At 36.8% G+C, this 20,045-nt stretch overlaps 2 protein-coding genes across 2 annotated transcripts in view; one reads left to right on the plus strand and one right to left on the minus strand.

Annotated features, from left to right (window-relative positions):
- LOC123663956 (C2 domain-containing protein 5) overlaps window positions 1-4,475 on the plus strand; it is a 28,633-nt gene extending 24,158 nt beyond the window's left edge. The window contains exons 17-22 of the mRNA XM_045598593.1: window positions 152-250; window positions 791-931; window positions 1,572-1,754; window positions 2,379-2,579; window positions 2,792-2,896; window positions 3,666-4,475. Of these exons, the coding sequence (XP_045454549.1) occupies window positions 152-250; window positions 791-931; window positions 1,572-1,754; window positions 2,379-2,579; window positions 2,792-2,896; window positions 3,666-3,716 (780 nt within the window). The 3' untranslated portion in view covers window positions 3,717-4,475. The remainder of the gene's footprint in view (window positions 1-151; window positions 251-790; window positions 932-1,571; window positions 1,755-2,378; window positions 2,580-2,791; window positions 2,897-3,665) is intronic.
- A 12,251-nt stretch (window positions 4,476-16,726) lies between these two features.
- LOC123663957 (myosuppressin-like) lies at window positions 16,727-19,765 on the minus strand. The gene is made up of 3 exons (XM_045598594.1): window positions 19,761-19,765; window positions 17,436-17,632; window positions 16,727-17,083 (listed from the first exon to the last, which is right to left on the minus strand). Exons 1-3 carry the CDS (start codon window positions 19,763-19,765, stop codon window positions 16,995-16,997), a joined length of 291 nt encoding a protein of 96 aa, XP_045454550.1. The 3' UTR covers window positions 16,727-16,994.
- Between the last annotated feature and the right edge of the window lie 280 nt (window positions 19,766-20,045).

The raw sequence follows: 20,045 nt of genomic DNA on the forward strand, positions 1-20,045 counted from the left end.
AAATAAATAAATAAATAAATAAATAAATAAATAAATAAATAAATAAATAAATAAATGAATAAATAAATAAATAAATAAATAAATAAATAAATAAATAAATGAATAAATAAATAAATAAATAACTAAATAATATTCTGATTATGACTTATAGGTGGAGACGGCTCGCGCGCTGTGTGCTCGGCGCGCCCACATGGCGGTGCTGACGCACGCGCAGCGCGCCGCGCACGCACCGCCGCACGCCTTCACGCAGGTAGTGTTGGGGGGGGGCACGGCAGGTACATCCTGCTCAAGATATGGAGCAGCCCGACTGGGGTAGTACCTCGACCTTACAGACGATCACAGCTAAATAACTGCTGCTCTTAAGCAGTGTCGTGTTCTTGTGGTGAGTAATGTAGAGAGTTCCTCAGGAGGACTGGGGATAGGGTCGGCAACGCGTTTGCGATGCTTCCGGTGTTGCAGGTGTCTGTAAAGAGTCGTCCATTAATGACGTGATGTTTCTTAGCAAATTTTTGACCCTCTTATCCCCCATTGGTGATACTTATTGAATTTAAGGACTACCCTGCCCCCATACCCAATATTCACATGTATTTTTTGTGCAAAGTAAATTGTAGTTTTCAGAATCTTCAAATACAGTTATACTCTGATTGAATTTGGGAAAACTCTGCACCTTGCTAAAAAATTTTTAGACAGGCATCAATTGAATCATACGCTTGTTTACCGACTTAGTTGTGTAAAAAAAGCTCAATTGATGTAAACTAAATCAGAATGTCACAGTATGTCCGTGCGGCAGGTGTGGCGCGCGCGCCTGGGCTCGGGCGGCGCGAGCGCGGAGCGGCTCGTGTCCAGCGCGCTGGGCGGCGCGGCGTACAAGCTGCGACGCCTGCAGCCCGCCGCGCTGGCGCCGCCCTCCTTCCAGCTCGACGCGCCCGAGGTAACCCCCGCACACTCGCACATCCGCACACGCTCAAGAACTTTTAAATTTTTTAAATTTTCAATTTATTCCGTCCGTTTAAATGTCTCTTTCTTTATTAACGTAAATCGTGATCATAATTGTATTCACGTAAAATCGTGTTTTAAGAACGGGGCTATGTTCTACTAAATATAATGCAATTAAATAGAATATACACTAATAAAAAAGTTCTTCTTCTTCTTCTTCTTCTTCTTCTTCTTCTTCTTCTTCTTCTTCTTCTTCTTCTTCTTCTTCTTCTTCTTCTTCTTCTTCTTCTTCTTCTTCTTCTTCTTCTTCTTCTTCTTCTTCTTCTTCTTCATGGCAGACCCGATCAAAGGTCTTTTAGATATTTTTGCCGAGTGCCATAGCTTCTCTGTTTTCTTTAAGGGCGATTGCTCGACAGCGTCTATCACTTTTAACTTTACGTTACTATATTAATGGTGTGAAACTAAGAATGGACCTGGCGAATGGAAGCATTATTATCAAAGTCAAGTCAGGAGCTTACGTTTTTAATACTATGACCAGTAAATCATTTGACTGGTAGACTTCTCGCCGTAAAACCTCACACTTTAAATACACACGTGCAAATATTTTCATTCAAAAATCTTTTCTAATATTTCAGGATGAAATCCAACTAGTTGTATCGGGAACAGCCATTCCTCTTGTCGATCCGTCTAAAGTCGAACACACGAACAGCTCAGATAAATATAAAGCAGTAGAAGGGGATGACGACATATTCGCACTAGACGAGGAACAATTAGTGAAGACACAGCCTGAAGCCTCTGAAGATAGAAGTGGTGGATCGGTAAGAAATAACGTGTTTGTTTTTTAATTCAACTTTGTTCCTTTTTCTACCACCTTGGAACTTAAAAAGTCGACCGATGATGGCGGGATAACCATCCAACAGCTGGCTTTGAAATACACAGGCCGAAAACGGACAGCAGTGTCTTCGGTGCGACAAAGTCAGCACACATGGGTTCACGCCATTTTTGACGCGAACTAGTAAGAGGCCTATGTCCAACAATGGACTGCGATAGGCTAAAATGGTGATGATGATGATGACGTTTCTTTTCTCTGACATTGATTACAATAAACAAATTTTCTCGTAATTGTTTTTAACTAGGTATTTGGTTATTGAAGACTTGTCAGATTATGTCAAGGCCTCTAGTCACGGAATCTGGAAGAACCTCAACCTTACAAAGGTCATAGCTAAATAATACTGCTCTCAAATAGGGTTGTTTCTGTGGTGAATAAGGTGACCAAAGCTCCTGGGGAGGGTCGAGGGTAGGATCGTCAACGCGCTTGCTATGCTTTTGTTGTTCCAAGCTTCTATAGGCTACGTAACGTACATATGTAACCGCTTGCCATCGGGTGGGCCCTACGCTTGTTTGCCGACTTAGTCGTATAGAAAAATATACGTATGATACAGTTCAGTCGTGCCGGACCTTCATCGGGTGGAGCGAGTGGCTCGGCCGGGGCACCCCAAGTGTCGCTGTCCACGCTGGGGGGCGTGCACGGGGCGCGGGTGTCGCGGCGCGTGTGCGCGCTCCGACTGCTGTTTGTGCGCGAAACCACCGCCGTGCGAGAGCTGGGCGGACTGAGTGGCTTTCTGCACACCTTCACCTGCGAGGTAAGCCATTCACTAGTTCACGAAACATTACATACAATACTGTTCATTTCACGACACTATACAGTATGTGGTCACGTCATGCTATATTGTACACTATACAGTGCACTGCAGATGTATGTATATACATAGTCGACGGTAGCCATTTAATATCAAATTGCTTCGTCCGCTCGTTTGCCCTCCCCTTATTATCAACAAAAACGTTCGACCCGCAGGTGCTGGCCATAGCGCGTGCTTATGCGGCGGCGCTGGGCGGCAACGCGCTCACGTCGCTGTACCTGGCGCACCTGCTGCTGCACCACAACGCGCACAAGAACCAGGTGCGCTCGCTCGCTGTTTGTGCACTTCTCTCTCTCTCTCTCTCGACAAACAGACACATTACTGTATAGGCCATGCGGCAACGCGCTCACGTCGCTGTACCTGGCGCACCTGCTGCTGCACCACAACGCGCACAAGAACCAGGTGCGCTCGCTCGCTGTTTGTGCACTTCTCTCTCTCTCTCTCTCGACAAACAGACACATTACTGTATAGGCCATGCGGCAACGCGCTCACGTCGCTGTACCTGGCGCACCTGCTGCTGCACCACAACGCGCACAAGAACCAGGTGCGCTCGCTCGCTGTTTGTGCACTTCTCTCTCTCTCTCTCTCGACAAACAGACACATTACTGTATAGGCCATGCGGCAACGCGCTCACGTCGCTGTACCTGGCGCACCTGCTGCTGCACCACAACGCGCACAAGAACCAGGTGCGCTCGCTCGCTGTTTGTGCACTTCTCTGTCTCTCTCTCTCTCTCTCGACAAACAGACACGTTACTGTATAGGCCATATTAACACCTTCTTTGCATAAAATCAGATTTTGGTGTTATTGAATTTGGTATTATTTGGTAATATTCTCTAAATGAAAATATTGATATCAAGTATAAATAAATTCTAAGTTCCGATTATTTTCGTAATCTATGTTGTTTTTTTTTTTGTGTTGTATGACAAATATAATACTCTTCAATTAACACCACATATATAATTTCTTAGACAATAGATAAATGTGGAAACTTTTTTTGTAAAAATAACTAATGATAGAAAATATTTCAGGGTCAATGTCTCCTATCGGTTGGCGGTGACGTGGTGCACATAACATATTAAATAAGCCTTTTACATATGACAAGCGGACCCAAAAGACTTTGTCTTGCCTGAAAAGCCCTTAGAAGAATTTTAGAAGCTGATTACAGCGCCATGTTCTCTATCGAAAAGTGAAACTTAATGCAATAAGAAACTAAAACCTAACCTTGAGTTAAGTAAGATAGATAAACCAAATTTTAAAATCGACGCAACCATCAAAGAGGTGACCTAGGTATAGAATAATTTTAGGCAAAATGAAAGTGATACCACATTTGACGATAAATGTTCACTTTTAAACAATTGAAACTGTAAACTACTGCCCTTATAGTTTTATATTACAAAAAAAAGTTTTTTCCTTTCTGATTAGATAAGTACTTAATACAAAAAAAAGTTTACATAATAGTTGTAATTTCAGTGAAACATCTAAAAAGATTGACTATAAATTTTTCATTTCCTAATTAGTTTAAGTTCTGTTAATAACTATTTGAGAATCGATTCGGTAATAAAGTGATAATAAAAAAAAAGAATACATTTAAAATGACAAAGGATTATTGTAAGTTTAAATTAATACGTACTTGAATTATATTAAATTAATCTGTTTAAATCTTGCCATGTTCGTTTGTAATAAGTTCATTGTAAGAAAAAAATTGACAAGGTACAATAGAATAACACTATATTTTGTTTTCTTTTATGTATTTTCAAATAATATTGAATCATTGATTTTATAGTTTGATAATAATTGACAAATGTGAGCATTATGACAATATACATGATATTAATGTATTATTATTATTATTTTTTAAGGCCGTACATGCTGTAATGTATTTTATACTCTTTCTTTATACTAATCGCCCTTTTACTAATACAGTAATATCCTGAACTTACGGTTAGGTATGAATGAATTACTGCGTAAGACTACGTAAGTCGCGATGCAGTGTTACGCTTATTTGTGACCGAGTTACCGCTGACGTAAGCCGCGCTGCAGACTTATATACAAACTTTCCCTCACATTTGTGAACAACGATTTTATTCTTCCTGAATACCCTTACTACATTATAAAGCAATTTAGAATAAGCACTCGTTGTATATGTTGCAGTCAAAACTCTTAACCAGTCAAAAGCATTATTGACTAGCAAAATCAGTCAGAAGTACTTTTGACCGTTTGCTTTAGTCAATAATACTTTTGACTAAAATAACAGTTAAAAGTACTTTTGCCCAATGGAGCTGGTTAAAAGTACTTTTGACTAAATGATTCCGTCCAAAGTGGTTTTGACTGGTTGTATCTGTCAAAACTCTTAAAAAGTTAAGGTGGTCGATAAAAATAACGACAAACGCACATATAAACTTTTATATTACTCATCATTAGTGGAGAACGTGCTGATATTAGAACAAAAATGAGTGACTACGAAAAATAAGAAGGCTTTTTGCAAAGAATTTTAGCGATGGAAGATATGAAAGATATAATTTCAATGTGATAACAAAAGAAAAATTTGAAAAAATTGCAATGGATGTGGAAGACGCGAAATTTAATGAAAAGGAAACATCATTACAGTACAGTAGACTACAACGCTTTAACACATTGAAGTTTGTGGTATAAAAAAATTAGTTACAAACACAGAACCTGTCAAATATTTTTGCCGGCTGAGGAAATCTACGACATTATTGATGCTGCTCATATTTCTATAGGGCATGGTTGTCGCGATAGACTTAAGAATGAAACGGCAAAAAAGTACGCTAATGTTACAAAAGAAATGATTAATATCTATTTATCAATGTGCGAAGTATGCCAAAGGAAGAAAAGCAAGAAAAGGATGGGTCAGGTTTAGAAACCGATCCTGCACACTGAAATGAACTGCCGCTGCCAAGTCGATCTGATTGACATGTAGTCGCAAGAAGATCGCTGGCATAAATTTATTATGGTTTATCAGGATCATTTGACTAAATTTATTCACATCTAACGAGTTAATAGTGATTTTGACTGACGCTTTTTGCAGTTAAAACTACTTTTGACGGAGAGCGTCAGTCAAAAGTATTTTTAACCGCGAATTTGCAGTCAAAAGTACTAATAACCAATAATTTTTAGTCAAAACCACTTTTGACCAACTTGTCCAGTCAAAAGTACTTTTGACTGATTTCGCTAGTCAATAGTACTTTTGACTGGTTAAGAGTTCTGACTGCAACATATACATCTGTGGACAAAACATTTTGATCGAGAAAATTTTGAAAGTTGGTATTTGAATAAGTATAAAGTAATGTAGCGTAAGTCAAGGCATTATTTTATGTAATTTCATATATTTTTACACTTGGTATAAAATCGTATTAAATAATAACTTCCATTGCCCACCTACGTCATAAAAATAGTTTCTCTCTAATTTTAAATGTAGTATAAATTTGTATGCTTAAAAAAACTTACTTTTGCAAAATTAAATTTTATATGACAGAAGTTTTTACGTAATAATTTAATATTTAATTATATTTTGTAACCTTTGAACCTAATAGAAAACTACCGCTCTTTTTAACAACTTTAGAATCCATAAAATAACAATTAAAATTTTTTGACCTCAACTTATTATTTTTATAATTATTTCTTGCCAAACACAAATTATTTTTAAAAAATTTCTTTAGTAAGGAGGTAAGTTCGATAATTATGGACTGTGGTGCTAAATAAATAAGAATTATGTACTTGTTTATTTCTTATAGTTTTGAATTTTCATTTACAGTTTTTCAGTAGACTTCTAATTAATACTAAAGTAGATTTTTTAAGACAGTTTATATTTCATTTTTATACAAGAAAGTAAAGAATTTATATAATATATTACGGTAGATGTAGCGGATGTGTTCGATTTATTAAATTTCATAATTTGTTTTTTAATGTGTTCTTTTGATGTGTGTACGAAAAATTTTTTTGTAATAATTTGACGATGTACGTTTTTTGATTTACTAGTTTGAAATAAAGATATTTTCTGTGATAATTCGTTTTATTTTTACAAAAACATTTTCTATTATTGATTTCCAATCTAATCATATAATAAAATGGTAGGAAAGTCAAAACTGTACATTGAATATTATTTTTAAAGAATACTTGGGGTGTGATCTACAATCGATACTGAAGCCAAAAATATAGTTTTTAGAATTTAGGATTTACTTCAAATTTGGCACGAATATTATTAAGAAGTCGGGTCAACATATCTATATCTATCTATCTATCTATAATATATATAAACGCGAAAGGTCATTCATCACGAAATCTCCGAAACTATAACACCTACAAACTTGAAATTTGGCAGGTAGGCTCCTTATAGGAAGTAGACATCCGCTAAGAACGGATTTTACGAAACTCAACCCCTAAGGGGGTAAAATGGGGGTTGGAAGTTTGTATGAGAGTCCCATGTTTTTGACGTAAGAGACTTGAAATTTAAATGTATGCTCTATAGATGGTAACAAGGTGTTCAAATAATGTATCTTTAGAAATCAACTCCCTTTTGGGGTTAAAACGAGGGATGTTACGTTGACTCACTAATCACGAAATCTCCGAAACTATAATGCTTACAAACTTGAAATTTAGCAGGTAGGCTCCTTATAGGGCGTAATCTATTGCTAAGAATGGATTTGACGAAACTCGACCCCTAAGGGGGTAAAACAGGGGTTGGAAGTTTGTATGAAAGTCCCATGTTTTTGAAGTAAGAGACTTGAAATTTAAAATGTATGCTCTATAGATGGTAACAAGGTGCCCAAATAATGTTTCTTAGAAATCAACTCCCTTTTGGGGTTAAAACGGGGGATGTTACGTTGACCCACTCATCACGAAATCTCCGAAACTATAACAGCTACAAATTTGACATTTGGCAGGTAGGTTCCATATAAAGCGTCGTCATATTCTAAGAACTGATTTAACGTAACTCGACCCTTAAAGGGGTAAAACGGGGGTTAGAAGTTTGTATGAAAGTCCTATGTTTTAGAAGTAAGAGACTTGAAATTTAAAATGTATGCTCTATAGATGATGAAAAGGTGTCCAAATAATATATCTTTAGAAATTAACTCACTTTTGGGGTTAAAACGGGGGATGGTAGGTTGACTCACTCATCACAAAATCTCCGAAACTATAACACCTACAAACTTGAAATTTGGCAAGTAGGTTCCTTATAAGGCGTAAAGATTTGCTAAGAACGGATTTTACGAAACTCGACCCCCAAGGGGATAAAACGGGGGTTGGAAGTTTGTATGAAAGTCCTATGTTTTTGAAGGAAGAGACTTGAAATTTAAAATGTATGCTCTATAGATAGATGGTGAGGAAGTGTCCAAATAAAACATCGTAATCTATATGTTATATAAAAGAGAAAGGTCACTGACTCACTCATCACGAGAACTCAAAAACCGCCGGATGGTCCATCCATCCAAGATTGACAAAGATGAAATTTGGCAAGGAGGTAGATTATAGTTAGTAGACGTCCGCTAAGAACGGATTTTGCGATATTCCACCACTAAGGGGGTTCAATTGGGGTTGAAAGTTTGTATGAAATATATACATCAGCTATAAGTTCGCCTGTTAGGTTATTTATACTGCAGCCTGAAAATAAAACTAAAAATGTGGTGTATAAAAAGGTTTTATAAAAATAACTATTAAATTATACTAAATTGTGCCTTTGAAAAAGTTACTCAGAGTGATAAGCATTTCAAGTGACTGAAATAAAAAAATAATTTGCATTTAGCATCTTAATAGTAATGCATATCTTCATAACCACGCGGAGTCACGACCGGCACCTCCGTCGAGGCTATAACTTCTCGACTCCAATCCGCGGCCACCGCCCTCGGCGAGTGGTTTAGGAAATGGAGAATCGAAGTAAACCCCGAAAAGAGTGCAGCAGTGCACTTTGTTAAGCACACCAGACGCGTCTTCTGGACGAAAGGTCGACCCGGGACCATTACCCTGTTCGGCACTCCGATTCCTTGGCTAAAGGAAACAAAGTACCTAGGTGTCATTCTCGACAGTAAACTTTTGTTCAAAGCCCACATCAACCGGGTCCGAAACAGGGCAGCGTTCGTACTAGGTCGATTGCACACGCTGCTATGCGGGAGGAGTAAAATGTCTCTTAGAAATAAGACGACATTATACAAGGCCTGCATACGACCTATTATGATTTACGCGTGCCCCGTCTTCGCTCATGTGGCGCCAACCCTCATCCATAGGCTCCAAATCATTCAGAACAAGTTTCTGCGCACTGCAACGTACTCGCCGTGGTATGTGCGTAATGTCGACTTACATCGCGACCTTAAGATCGATTCAATCGCGAAGCACCTCAAAATACTCGCTACAGCGTATTTTGAGAGAGCGCGCAGTCACCCAAATCCTCTTGTAGCAGAGGCTTGCAAATACGTAGGTAGAGGTAACTTACAGACCGTACAAAGGCGTCCCATGCACGTCTTAACCGACCCTGACGATAGGATCACGGCGCTTAACGCCATTTACACCACACACAATACACACACACACCGCCCCCGCCGGCGAGGGCGAGGTCCCCGCGTTCTGACGGCTCGCACGCGCCTAGGCGCGTAGCTGACCGTCCGTAAGCCGTCTCAGCGCTCCGCATAGCGCCTCTTCCACTCCGACGACGCTCTAAGCCGAGGTGCGATCTCGCTAGGAGACACCCTTAGGGCGGGCGTTTTTCCCCCCGAGCTCTCCCAGAGGGCTCCCATTCTTCCTTCGCGGCCGGCTTGCCTAAGTGCCCGGCCCCTCTCACCGGTGACGCTGTAAAGGCCGCTAGGGCCAACAGCACTCTTCACTTCGAAAAAAAAAAAACCACGCGGAGTCGCGATTAGTCGCGGGCAACCGTTAGTGTATTATAAAACAAAGTCCCCAAAACCTAACCCTAAAATTCTAGAAATTCAAAACGTAATTACTTCTTTCGAAATGTCGTTGTCATCTTTCAATCAAGATCTTGAGAGAATTAAGGTTGACCATGCTGCACAATCTGCTAAGTTGGACTCAATGATTAAGGAGAATGACACATTACGTAGTACGAACCTGTCTTTATCAACTCGTCTTATGCAGGTTGAACAACAAACACGAGCCTCTAACATTGAAATACAGTGCGTTCCAGAGAATAAGCATGAAAATCTTGTTAATACAGTGCAGCAATTGGGAAAAATTATTAAGTGTCCTATTGCCGATCAAAATATACATTTTTGCGCTCGACTAGCAAAACTGAATGCTAAAAGTCCTCGACCGCGAGCTATTTTAGTAAAATTTAGTAGCCCTAGGCTGCGTGACGAATTCATAGCGGCCACGATAAAATTCAATAAAAATAATCCGAACGACAAAATCAATACTAGTCACTTGGGTATTGCAAGCACAAAGAAAACACCAATTTATATAGTTGAAAACCTTACTCCAGAAGGAAAAGCTCTTCATGCTGCGGCGCGGATAAAAGCGAAGGAGCTAGGATTCAAATTTGTGTGGGTTCGTGATGGTAAAATTTTTGTCAGGAAAAGTGAGGGCACAAGTTACGTGTATATTCGCAATCATGAGACTTTGAGTAATTTGTCATAAGGTGCCGCTAATTTTGACTATTATATTTTTTTTTCACAGGGCACACTAGGTAGTGTTTCTGTTTATTATCAAAACGTGAGAGGGTTAAGAACAAAAACCTTAAGTTTATTTAACAATGTAATTTGCAGCTCATATGATGTGATTATTATGGTCGAAACGTGGTTGAATGATGGCGTTTTCGATTCGGAAGTTTTTGATGATCGTTATATAGTGTATAGACGCGATCGTGAAAGTAGTGGGTTTCATGCCTCTAAGAACGGTGGTGGCGTGCTAATTGCAGTATCGAAACAATTTCATTCTACACGACACTACAACCTTGAATCCGATTGCGAGGATCTCTGGGTTTCTATAGAGTTTAATAAAGATCACAGTTGCTCGGAGAAGGTATACATATGCGCAGTTTATATTCCTCCCCCCGTACAAAAACATATATTAAAATGCTTTATTGATAACTCAAATCGGGTCTTGGAATCACTTGATGGCCGCACTCTTATAGCGGGTGACTTCAATCTCAGTAGTATTAGTTGGTCACAAGAACCTCAGGGTCATCTTTCAGCAGCTCCCTCTAATAGTCTTTTACAGAATATGTTATTGGATTTTCTATCTTGTAATGACCTAAGCCAGTTCAACAATATACTAAATATTAAAAATAAAATCTTGGATCTAATTCTTTGCGACAATCCAATTCGTGATGTTTCTTCCTGTATTGATCCGTTGACTTCTCTCGATCCCCTTCACCCCCCATTAATTTTTTCATTGAATTTTAATAAATCTTCAACCTTGCCATTTAACTGTAATGTAACAAAATTTTGTTTTCATAAGGCTGACTACGAAAATATAATAATTGCTCTCAATGAGGTCAACTGGAAGGAGATCTTAACCATTTGCCCTTCTGTAGATGAAATGGTTGACAAATTCTACGAGCAGATTCGAATTTTAATCAAAAAATATGTGCCTAAGTCTAAACCTCGCAGTAGTCGCTACCCGGTCTGGTTCACTCCATGTGTTATTAACTGCATCAAAGAAAAGTATAAATACAGATTGAGGTTGCGCAAATATAATAATCCTCGCGATAAACTAACTTTCGACCTTTTAAAAAGAAGATGCGATAAGCTGTTGTCATCTGCTTACGCAAAATACTTGGATGGACTTGAAGCATCCTTAAAATCTAATCCAAAACTAATCTGGTCATTTTTAAAACATAAGAGGGGTAAGAGTTCTTACCCTTCAAAAATGAAACTGGGTAATAAAGTCGCGGTCAACGGAACGGATATTTGTAATTTGTTCGCGAGGCACTTTTCTTTGGTTTACGGTAATGATACGAAAACAAAATTTTCATCATCAAATATGGTCCCAGTGTGCAGTAATAATTTTCCCATTTTACTATCTTTTTCTGTGGACGAAGTTTATAAAGTCTTAAAAAGACTTGACCCTTCTAAGGCGGCTGGTGCAGATGGTATTCCATCTGTTTTTGTCTCTAATTGCGCTAGTTCTTTGGCTTTACCGCTAACATTAATTATTAACACTTCGCTTCATACCTGCACATATCCAACTTTGTGGAGGGAGGCATTGGTTTTGCCATTGTTTAAGAGCGGGGATAGAGAGGAGGTCAAAAATTACAGACCCATCTCTATCATTTCAGTTTTCGCTAAGGCCTTTGAATTACTCATCTGCCCGATTATAACATGGCATTTCAAGCATCATGTAGCAGAGGAGCAACACGGGTTTGTGAGGGCTCGTTCAACAACCACGAATCTTGTTTCCTTTGTTGAGGACATTACTGAGGCTCTTGATGATAGCAAATCCGTGGATGCAATATACACTGATCTCAGTAAGGCCTTCGACAAGGTTGATCATGTCGTTTTAATGAACAAACTAAAAAACATCGGCATAGAGGGACCACTGTTGGCTTGGTTCCAATCATACCTCACAAACAGAACATCGACTGTTGTCGTTAACGGTTATGCTTCTTTTCGATTTGCCGCTCGTACAGGTGTACCTCAAGGTTCCCATTTAGGGCCTTTATTATTTAACATATTCATTAACGATATCAGTAGCTGTTTCACCAATTCGAATTGTTACTTATTTGCTGACGATCTTAAGGTATTTAGACCAGTTTGTTCCAATGCTGATGCTTTACTTTTGCAGGGCGACTTGGACAGATTGGTATTATGGTGTCAGAGCAATGGCATGGTCCTTAATACGGATAAGTGCCAGGTTATTTCTTTCTCGAGAAAGAAAACCACGCTTAGAAGGTCTTACTTTATCGAGGGTAGCATTTTATCAGAGGTGTCTCATGTGCGCGATTTGGGGATAGTGCTTGATGATCGACTCCGTTTCCACGTTCATATTAACAATATTGTCAGCAAAAGCCTTAAGACCCTTGGCTTTATAATCCGCAATTGTAAAGATTTCAAAAACGCCCAGACAAAAATTACTATTTACTCAGCCCTAGTTCGTAGCAACTTGGAGTATGGTAGTGTCGTGTGGAATCCTTATTACGATATCTACTGTAAAAGAATTGAAAAGGTACAGAAAAGATTCTTACAGCACCTCTCCTTTTATCATGATATACCTAGGTCGCTCAATAGTTACGAGGAAAAACTAAAGTATTTTAAACTTCCACCACTTGTGAATCGAAGATGTCTCCACGATCTTGTGTTTCTGCACAAGTTGGTGAATGGTGTCATTGACAGTTCTTACTTATTAAATAAATTAAACTTTCATGCCCCTTCAAGAGCAGCAAGACCATCTTCATTTACTCCATTTGTTGAAAAATTCACCCGGACTCGTCAGGGACGCCATTCACCAATTAACAGGCTGATGATGAGTTATAATTCGCTTTACAAATCGAATTGCAGAAAAAACATTGAAAAAAAGGTAAAACAACCCGATCCTAATGTTTCTATTGACATTTTTTCGAGTAACTTATCAATATTTAAATATATAATAGCTGATGATTTTTTTTTGATTGCATGACATAATTCCTTAATGTTTTTTTTTTTATTCTCTAATTATTATATATCATTTTTTTTTTAAATTTATGTGAATAGATTTTCAATTATCAATTTTAGATTGTACTATTTAGTTTTATAATAACTGCGATTTATTCATTAATGTTAATTTAATTTTACAATCAAATCATATTAAATTGTTTTTCATTTCAACTGTATGGTCAATTGATCGGGACTTTATTTTACTATGTTAGAATTGTTTTTTAATGTATTTTAATTAATATCGTTTGTTATAACAATCTTTATGTACGTATACGTGCTTAAATTAATAGAATGCGTGTAACACCTATAATTAAGATAACGCTTAGCTTTTAAGATACTTTGTTTATGATTATATCTGTCTACTGTCAGTGTTTATCTTGTTGGTGTTAAATAAATAAATAAATAAATAAATAAAAGCGTATGTGTCGATTCCCTCAAAATCTACTGAACGGATTTGCATGCGGTTTCACCAATGGAGAGATGGCTTCAAGAGGAAGGTTTACGGAACGTCTAAGCCGATTTTGATGCGAGTTTCACTGGAAGTTTGCCGGGAAAACTTTGTGACAAACTGATTTAAACGCGGGCGAAGCCGCGGGCACAGCTAGTAGCCTATATATTATCACACTATCACCTACGGGGAACGAGCAGTGAACCTTTATTTCTTCAACGCATTCTGTAACAACGTGTAATCTAACGACGCATTTGAATGTTGTTGTTATTATGTTAATAACCATGCTATAAGGTAGCTTCACACTATAAATAAAGACATTCTGTAGTATATTTAGTATCACCATTGCACCCGTGCGAAGCCGGGGCGGGTCGCTAGTAGTATGAATAAAATAAAAAATAGTATGCGGATATATAACCATCAGTAAATAATGTATACCATCTCAAGGTAATTTTTTACTTTATTTTGTAATGATGTAAATATAAATTTTAAAACCGAAGAATTCTTATTATATTCGCTAATAAATGCTATTATATTTCAGATTTTGTACTTCTATACAATAAGACCACGTGTAGTACAGATGTTGGTGTCGCCATCTTTTTTTTGTCATCAAACAAGCGTACGGCTAACCTGATGGTAAGCGATCACCGTAGTTTATAGACGTCTGCAACACCAGAACGGTGAAGCAGTATTATTTAGATGTGGTCTTCTGTAAGATCGAGGTACTGCCCCAGTCGGGCAGCTCCATATTTTGAGCAGGAAATTTCCTGCTGTGCCCTACCCCAGTTAAGCATCACTTATTAATCAGCACTGACTTTGAGATTTAAAGGTTTTTCTCCTTTTTTCCCAATTGGCGGTATTGCAGTACCCTCATTCACGCTTTAGTACTCCGCCAACTCGCACGTATCGTCGCCTTTGACGCGCATTAAAATGTTTTCATTTAACTTAAAGTTTTTTAAGTGAAACTTCTTCATGCGTATAAGGGTAAATTTTTTACGGATGAAACGCAATAATATAAATATATAATAATACTAGCTGACTTGGCAAACGTGGTCTTGCCGCTAAACGCTATTTAAAAATAGGGGTTGGTGGTGGAGGGGTGAAAATTTAGGGTTGTATGTATTTTTCAACGCCAAATCATTATAAAATAAAAAATAAATAATTTATTTTAAAATAAAAAAAAATTGGGCCGGACTACCCTTAACATTTAGGGGGATGAAAAATAGCTGTTGTTCGATTGTCAGACCTACCCACTATGTACACAAAATTTCATAAGAATCGGTCAAGCCGTTTCGGAGGAGTTCAACTACAAACACCGCGACAGGAGAATTTTTTATATTAGATTAGCGTCACGAAGATGTGCACCGTTTTTGTCGAACAACAGCGCCACCTAGCGTGTACTATAGAAACTAAAAAGTTTGTTACATTAGTATCGATAGTATTACATTGCAAACAATATAAACGAGACTTAAAAATTAGTTTGCCAAAGAAGTACACTTCTGACATGTGTACTTTATATGCATGCATTTTTTTATATTTTACAACATCCTCGGGCTCTTAGTTGCCCATGCCGTTTGTACTAATTGAGATCTGGAACTTGTCTCTTAAGATAATACCTTGGTATCGTTGTATGAGTGACATAGATTTCAAGGACGCTTAATATTTTAATGATTTAATTTGATTAATATAGGCAGAAGTATAGACATCATATGTACAAATCTTAGGTATAATTTTATCTTGCATATGCAAAGCAGAAGTTTCGTAAGAAATAACCTAAATTAAAGAAGGTTGTTGGATCGCAAAGACAAATACATTGCTAAATCCATATTGTCAATGTACCTAATTGTCTTTGCGATTCCCGCACCCAAAATATAATTATGATAGGTTGTTTAATGACCAATTATTGTTTTAATTTTTTCTAAAATAACAATATCGCCAATTAATTTTGTTAAAAAAACTCAAATTGATTTGTTAGATGATATATATTGAGATTATCATTATACTTTGATACTTAACAAGATGTTAAAACGTTAAAAAAAAACATATTCATTCAATAAATCTTAAGTTTCGTTGTTCAATGAGATATTACATAAGAAACACTATTAATTTTAATACAAACAAGTTATTTCATCCATTATTGGATTATATTTTTATTATTTATGATTCTCAGGTTCTGTCCTACATACACCGGCGTCGGAAATCTTTATAGCTTCAATAAAATTCTAGCTAAATATTATTACCACTGCTTATTAAAAATACTTGTCCAATAATAATGATGTGAGAATAATAAAAATTTTAAACGAGAAATGAAGGTTAAAAAAAATAACATTTTAATTATTATATATTATTAGCTTTGCTTAAATAAATCAATTGATTGCAATTTAAAACAATAATTATAGACGTGATATCCTTCTTGGTATTTATTAGCGCATTACTGGTTATATTCGCTAAATTTTTGTCTATAGCGGTATGTATATATTTGATTTAATTAAATGCATGTCACTTGTATTTAGCTGTACATGGATACTTCTCTGTAAACTGGGCAACGTTAAGCCTATTTTTGTCTCGACAGACAGTCCCCTGGTTAGTTTTTTTTTTTCAAAGATAAGCATACAAAGCACTACATAGAAATAAGATCAATAGTACGTATTAAATGTTATTACGTCAGTTTTAAATAAGTAAGCCAGGGGACTGTGCGTGAGCGTGGGGATAATATTGACATTATATTTTTTAGGTATATTATGTATCAGTAAAAATAACAATTTTTGATTTAGTAAACTTTATTTAAATGAATATTCTACGGTGGATAGCGGTAAATTAGGTGATTATCTTTTTTAAGTTTAGTACAAACTATACAATGAACTATAGTTTTCATATTATATCTGCCCGGGACATTGAGCTGAACAATTTACAGAGAAATGCCCATATAGGAATTGGATAACGTTTTAAAGTATTACAAAATCTCAAATAACGATTTTATTTCTGTACTTGTTATATTCTCTCCTAAAACAAAATAGAGGGTAGTAAGAAAAAATCTCACAGCTTGTCACAAATATGTATTTATTTAAAATATTACAATATTAAATATTTTTGCTATGTTTAACAAACGAAATGCGAAAAATGTTGACAACGAATTACATTACTTAAACTATTAATACTTTCATCAATAAGTACATCATAGCCTAGATACATAACATTTCGTAGTGTCTGGATAATTGTGCTAACATATAAGGAACTTACAATGTTTTGGACATAGTCGAATAAAGTGTACGTTAGGGGTTAGAAGGTTAGTTGGTAATTGGCGCGGGCGGTCAGCGGCGACCGAAGCGGAGGAAGGAGTGAACGACGTCTTGGCGCTTCATGCCTGTGTCGAGGAGCTGGGGGTAGTCGCGTACTAGTGCTGAAAGAAAATTGAAAGTATTAAAATAAATATAATTATTATTATAAATTATAAATTAAACTATCATGTGTATCATATATCTATAGTGTTCACGTGTACACTTAATTTTATATTTATTTGTAACTTTTATTACAGTACGATACGGATGTCAGTTAGTGGAATTATTTTCTCGAAAAAAAAGATATTTTTTTACCAAAAAATCCAACACTAAGTTGAGATTTTAATTGTGCTAGAAAACTTAATTATTTTTCGAGGTACATTTATATTTCGACAGTTCGTAATTAAACTAACTATGGTCTATATAAACTATACTAATATTATATACCTGAAAAGTGGTGATGTCAATACTGACCTTGGTATTCGGGTACTTGCTCGCCGGCCGCCTCAGCGTATAGTTCGAGGAAGGTGTTGAGCGCCTGACAGAACCTCGCGGCGCGGGGGTCGTCCTCGGCGCCCGCGCTGCACAGCTGCGCCGGCGCCGCGCTCGCGCCCAACAAGCACCACGCCACGACCACGCACCACACCGCCACGCGACACGTCTCTACGCTTCTATGGACAATATTTACTTTACAGTCTAAGGAAATTTCCGAATAGAATGAGGTAGTTTTTGTTGAGGTAGAACACAGCAGGACCTTGCCCAAAATCTGGAGCAGCCCGTCAGGGACCTGTGCCTCACCAGTGCCGACCAGTGCCTCAACCTTACGGAAGATCACAGCTAAATAATACTGTTTTCAAGTCGTGTTGTGCTACTGTGGTCAGTAAGGTTGCAAGAACTAATGGAGAGATTTAATTAAAAAGAAAGAAAACGATCTCTTGAGTTGCAAATTCCGCCCTAACAAACATAAATACAAACATTGCAAGTTAAATAAAAGCTTTTAATAAGGATAAAACAAAACTCCTGTCAATATACTTTCATTGTAATATGAAACTTTGAGTAGTTACGAGTTCTATAAAAAAACTCACTATAGACGGCGCCACGGTCGCTTAGAACCGAATATAAAACCATCATATGAAAAATTTCGATCTAGCGGGTATATCGTTCCATAACTAATTGGCTAAAGAACCGACACGGTCAGTCGGAGAAGCAGGTTCGATCCCCGCTGGAACGGTCGATTTTTAATATGATATTAAAAATTTATAAAATCAATAAATTTACATTTAAATTTTTCTTACAACGGTCAAATACGCTCGCAATAGATATTAACATAATTGTACAGATGCAATAAAAGGCAAATGAGGTCACAGTCGAATTAAGAGCAGTCTAGATTCACCCTAATATGACCTATTGTAACATCTCGCGATGATTGTACCTAAAAAATGTGTCATCAACATATTTTCACATCTTGCCGTATATCACATGTGCTATCAAACGTTTAAGCACTGTAATTGTAGAGAAATACTAGCTGACCCCGCAAACGTTGTTTTGCCATATATGTTATAAACCCCCTTAATCCCCTCCTTATTATTTATGGGTATGAAAAATAAACGTTGGCCGATTTGGCACACAAAATTTCATAAAAATCAGTCCATTGTTTCGGAGGAGTATGGTAACTAACATTGTGACACGAGAATTTTATATCTAAGATAAACGCCATATATTTAACGGTTAGTAAATATATAAATTATGTAAATAAATATTTTTTTTGGCCTCGTAATCGATTGAAATTCGGTTATAATAGAAATAAACCTTTATTTTCAAATTTGCATTTTAAAATATTTATAGCTATTCATCATCATCATTCATCATTTCAGCCTATTGCAGTCCATTGCTGGACATAAGCCCATATAGTGTGTTGCCCATAGTCACCACGCTGGGCAGGCGGGTTGGTGACCGCTTATAGCTATTATAAACTAGAAAATAATCAATTATCCTATTTTTTATCTAAATACTTCCATTTTTAATCTTTTTCTACATTGAAAATTTTATTTTGAATATATAATGAATAATGCATAGTTTTTATTCAGCTCAGAATTATCAAGTAGAACATTTTTTAATATCATATCAAAAATCGACCGTTCCAGCGGGGATCGAACCTGCATCTCCGACTGACCGTGTAGGTGCTCTAGCCAATTAAGCTATGGAAAGATGTATCCGCTAGATCGAAATTGCTGATATGATATATGGAACGGTCGATTTTTGATATGATATTAAAAAATGTTTAGAATTTCCTAATCTGTGGGTAACACAAAAATAAAAATCATACAAATGATCAAGTAGCTTAAGTTTGTACCAGCTATAAACTAAATGAAGAGCTAAAAATAGCTAAGCTTTGATCTTTAATAAGATTGTAACCCACACAAGACGAAGTAACCTACACTACATCAGACGGACGTGAGCAACATTCGTCTTCATGCCTCGATAATGTACAACAGTGCTCCCAAAGGCGTATTAAGGAAAACATTTGAAAGGCAATTATTTTATAAGAACAAAAATAAATCGTCACAAGTACGAAATGTATGCGTAGGTAATTGCTACTCCCGAATTAGTAGGTACAATAAATTTTGAACCTAAATACAATGTCGTTTTATTCCGTTATTTTGTTTCATTAATTACAAAATCTATATACATGTAATAAAAATTGTAACCAGTTAGTGTCTGTTCATGAGATTCGCGTCATATGTGGTATTTTTAACGTTAAAATGATGCAATACAACTATTTTACATTTTTTTCCTGACTCCATTTTTTTGCGGACGTCACGCAAATTTCGTTATACGAAATTGAATGCGGTTTTCATACATTAGATCCTTGAGATATAATGCACAATCTAGTGTTTTGTCTTGATATAATTATGGTCTTGAGAAGCTGTTACTATATATGTAATTGTAGGGTAATCGAACTGAAATCGTTTTTAGTTTAGTTCACCGCGTATTTTAAATATTAGCAATAAGTGTTAGTATTTAACTTCTTCTCTCTTTCTATTTTCCATTATTTTTTTTCGTGGGGAAAATCTATCATGGATA

This window comes from Melitaea cinxia, chromosome 21 (assembly GCF_905220565.1).
Source record: "Melitaea cinxia chromosome 21, ilMelCinx1.1, whole genome shotgun sequence".
NCBI lineage: Eukaryota > Metazoa > Arthropoda > Insecta > Lepidoptera > Nymphalidae > Melitaea > Melitaea cinxia.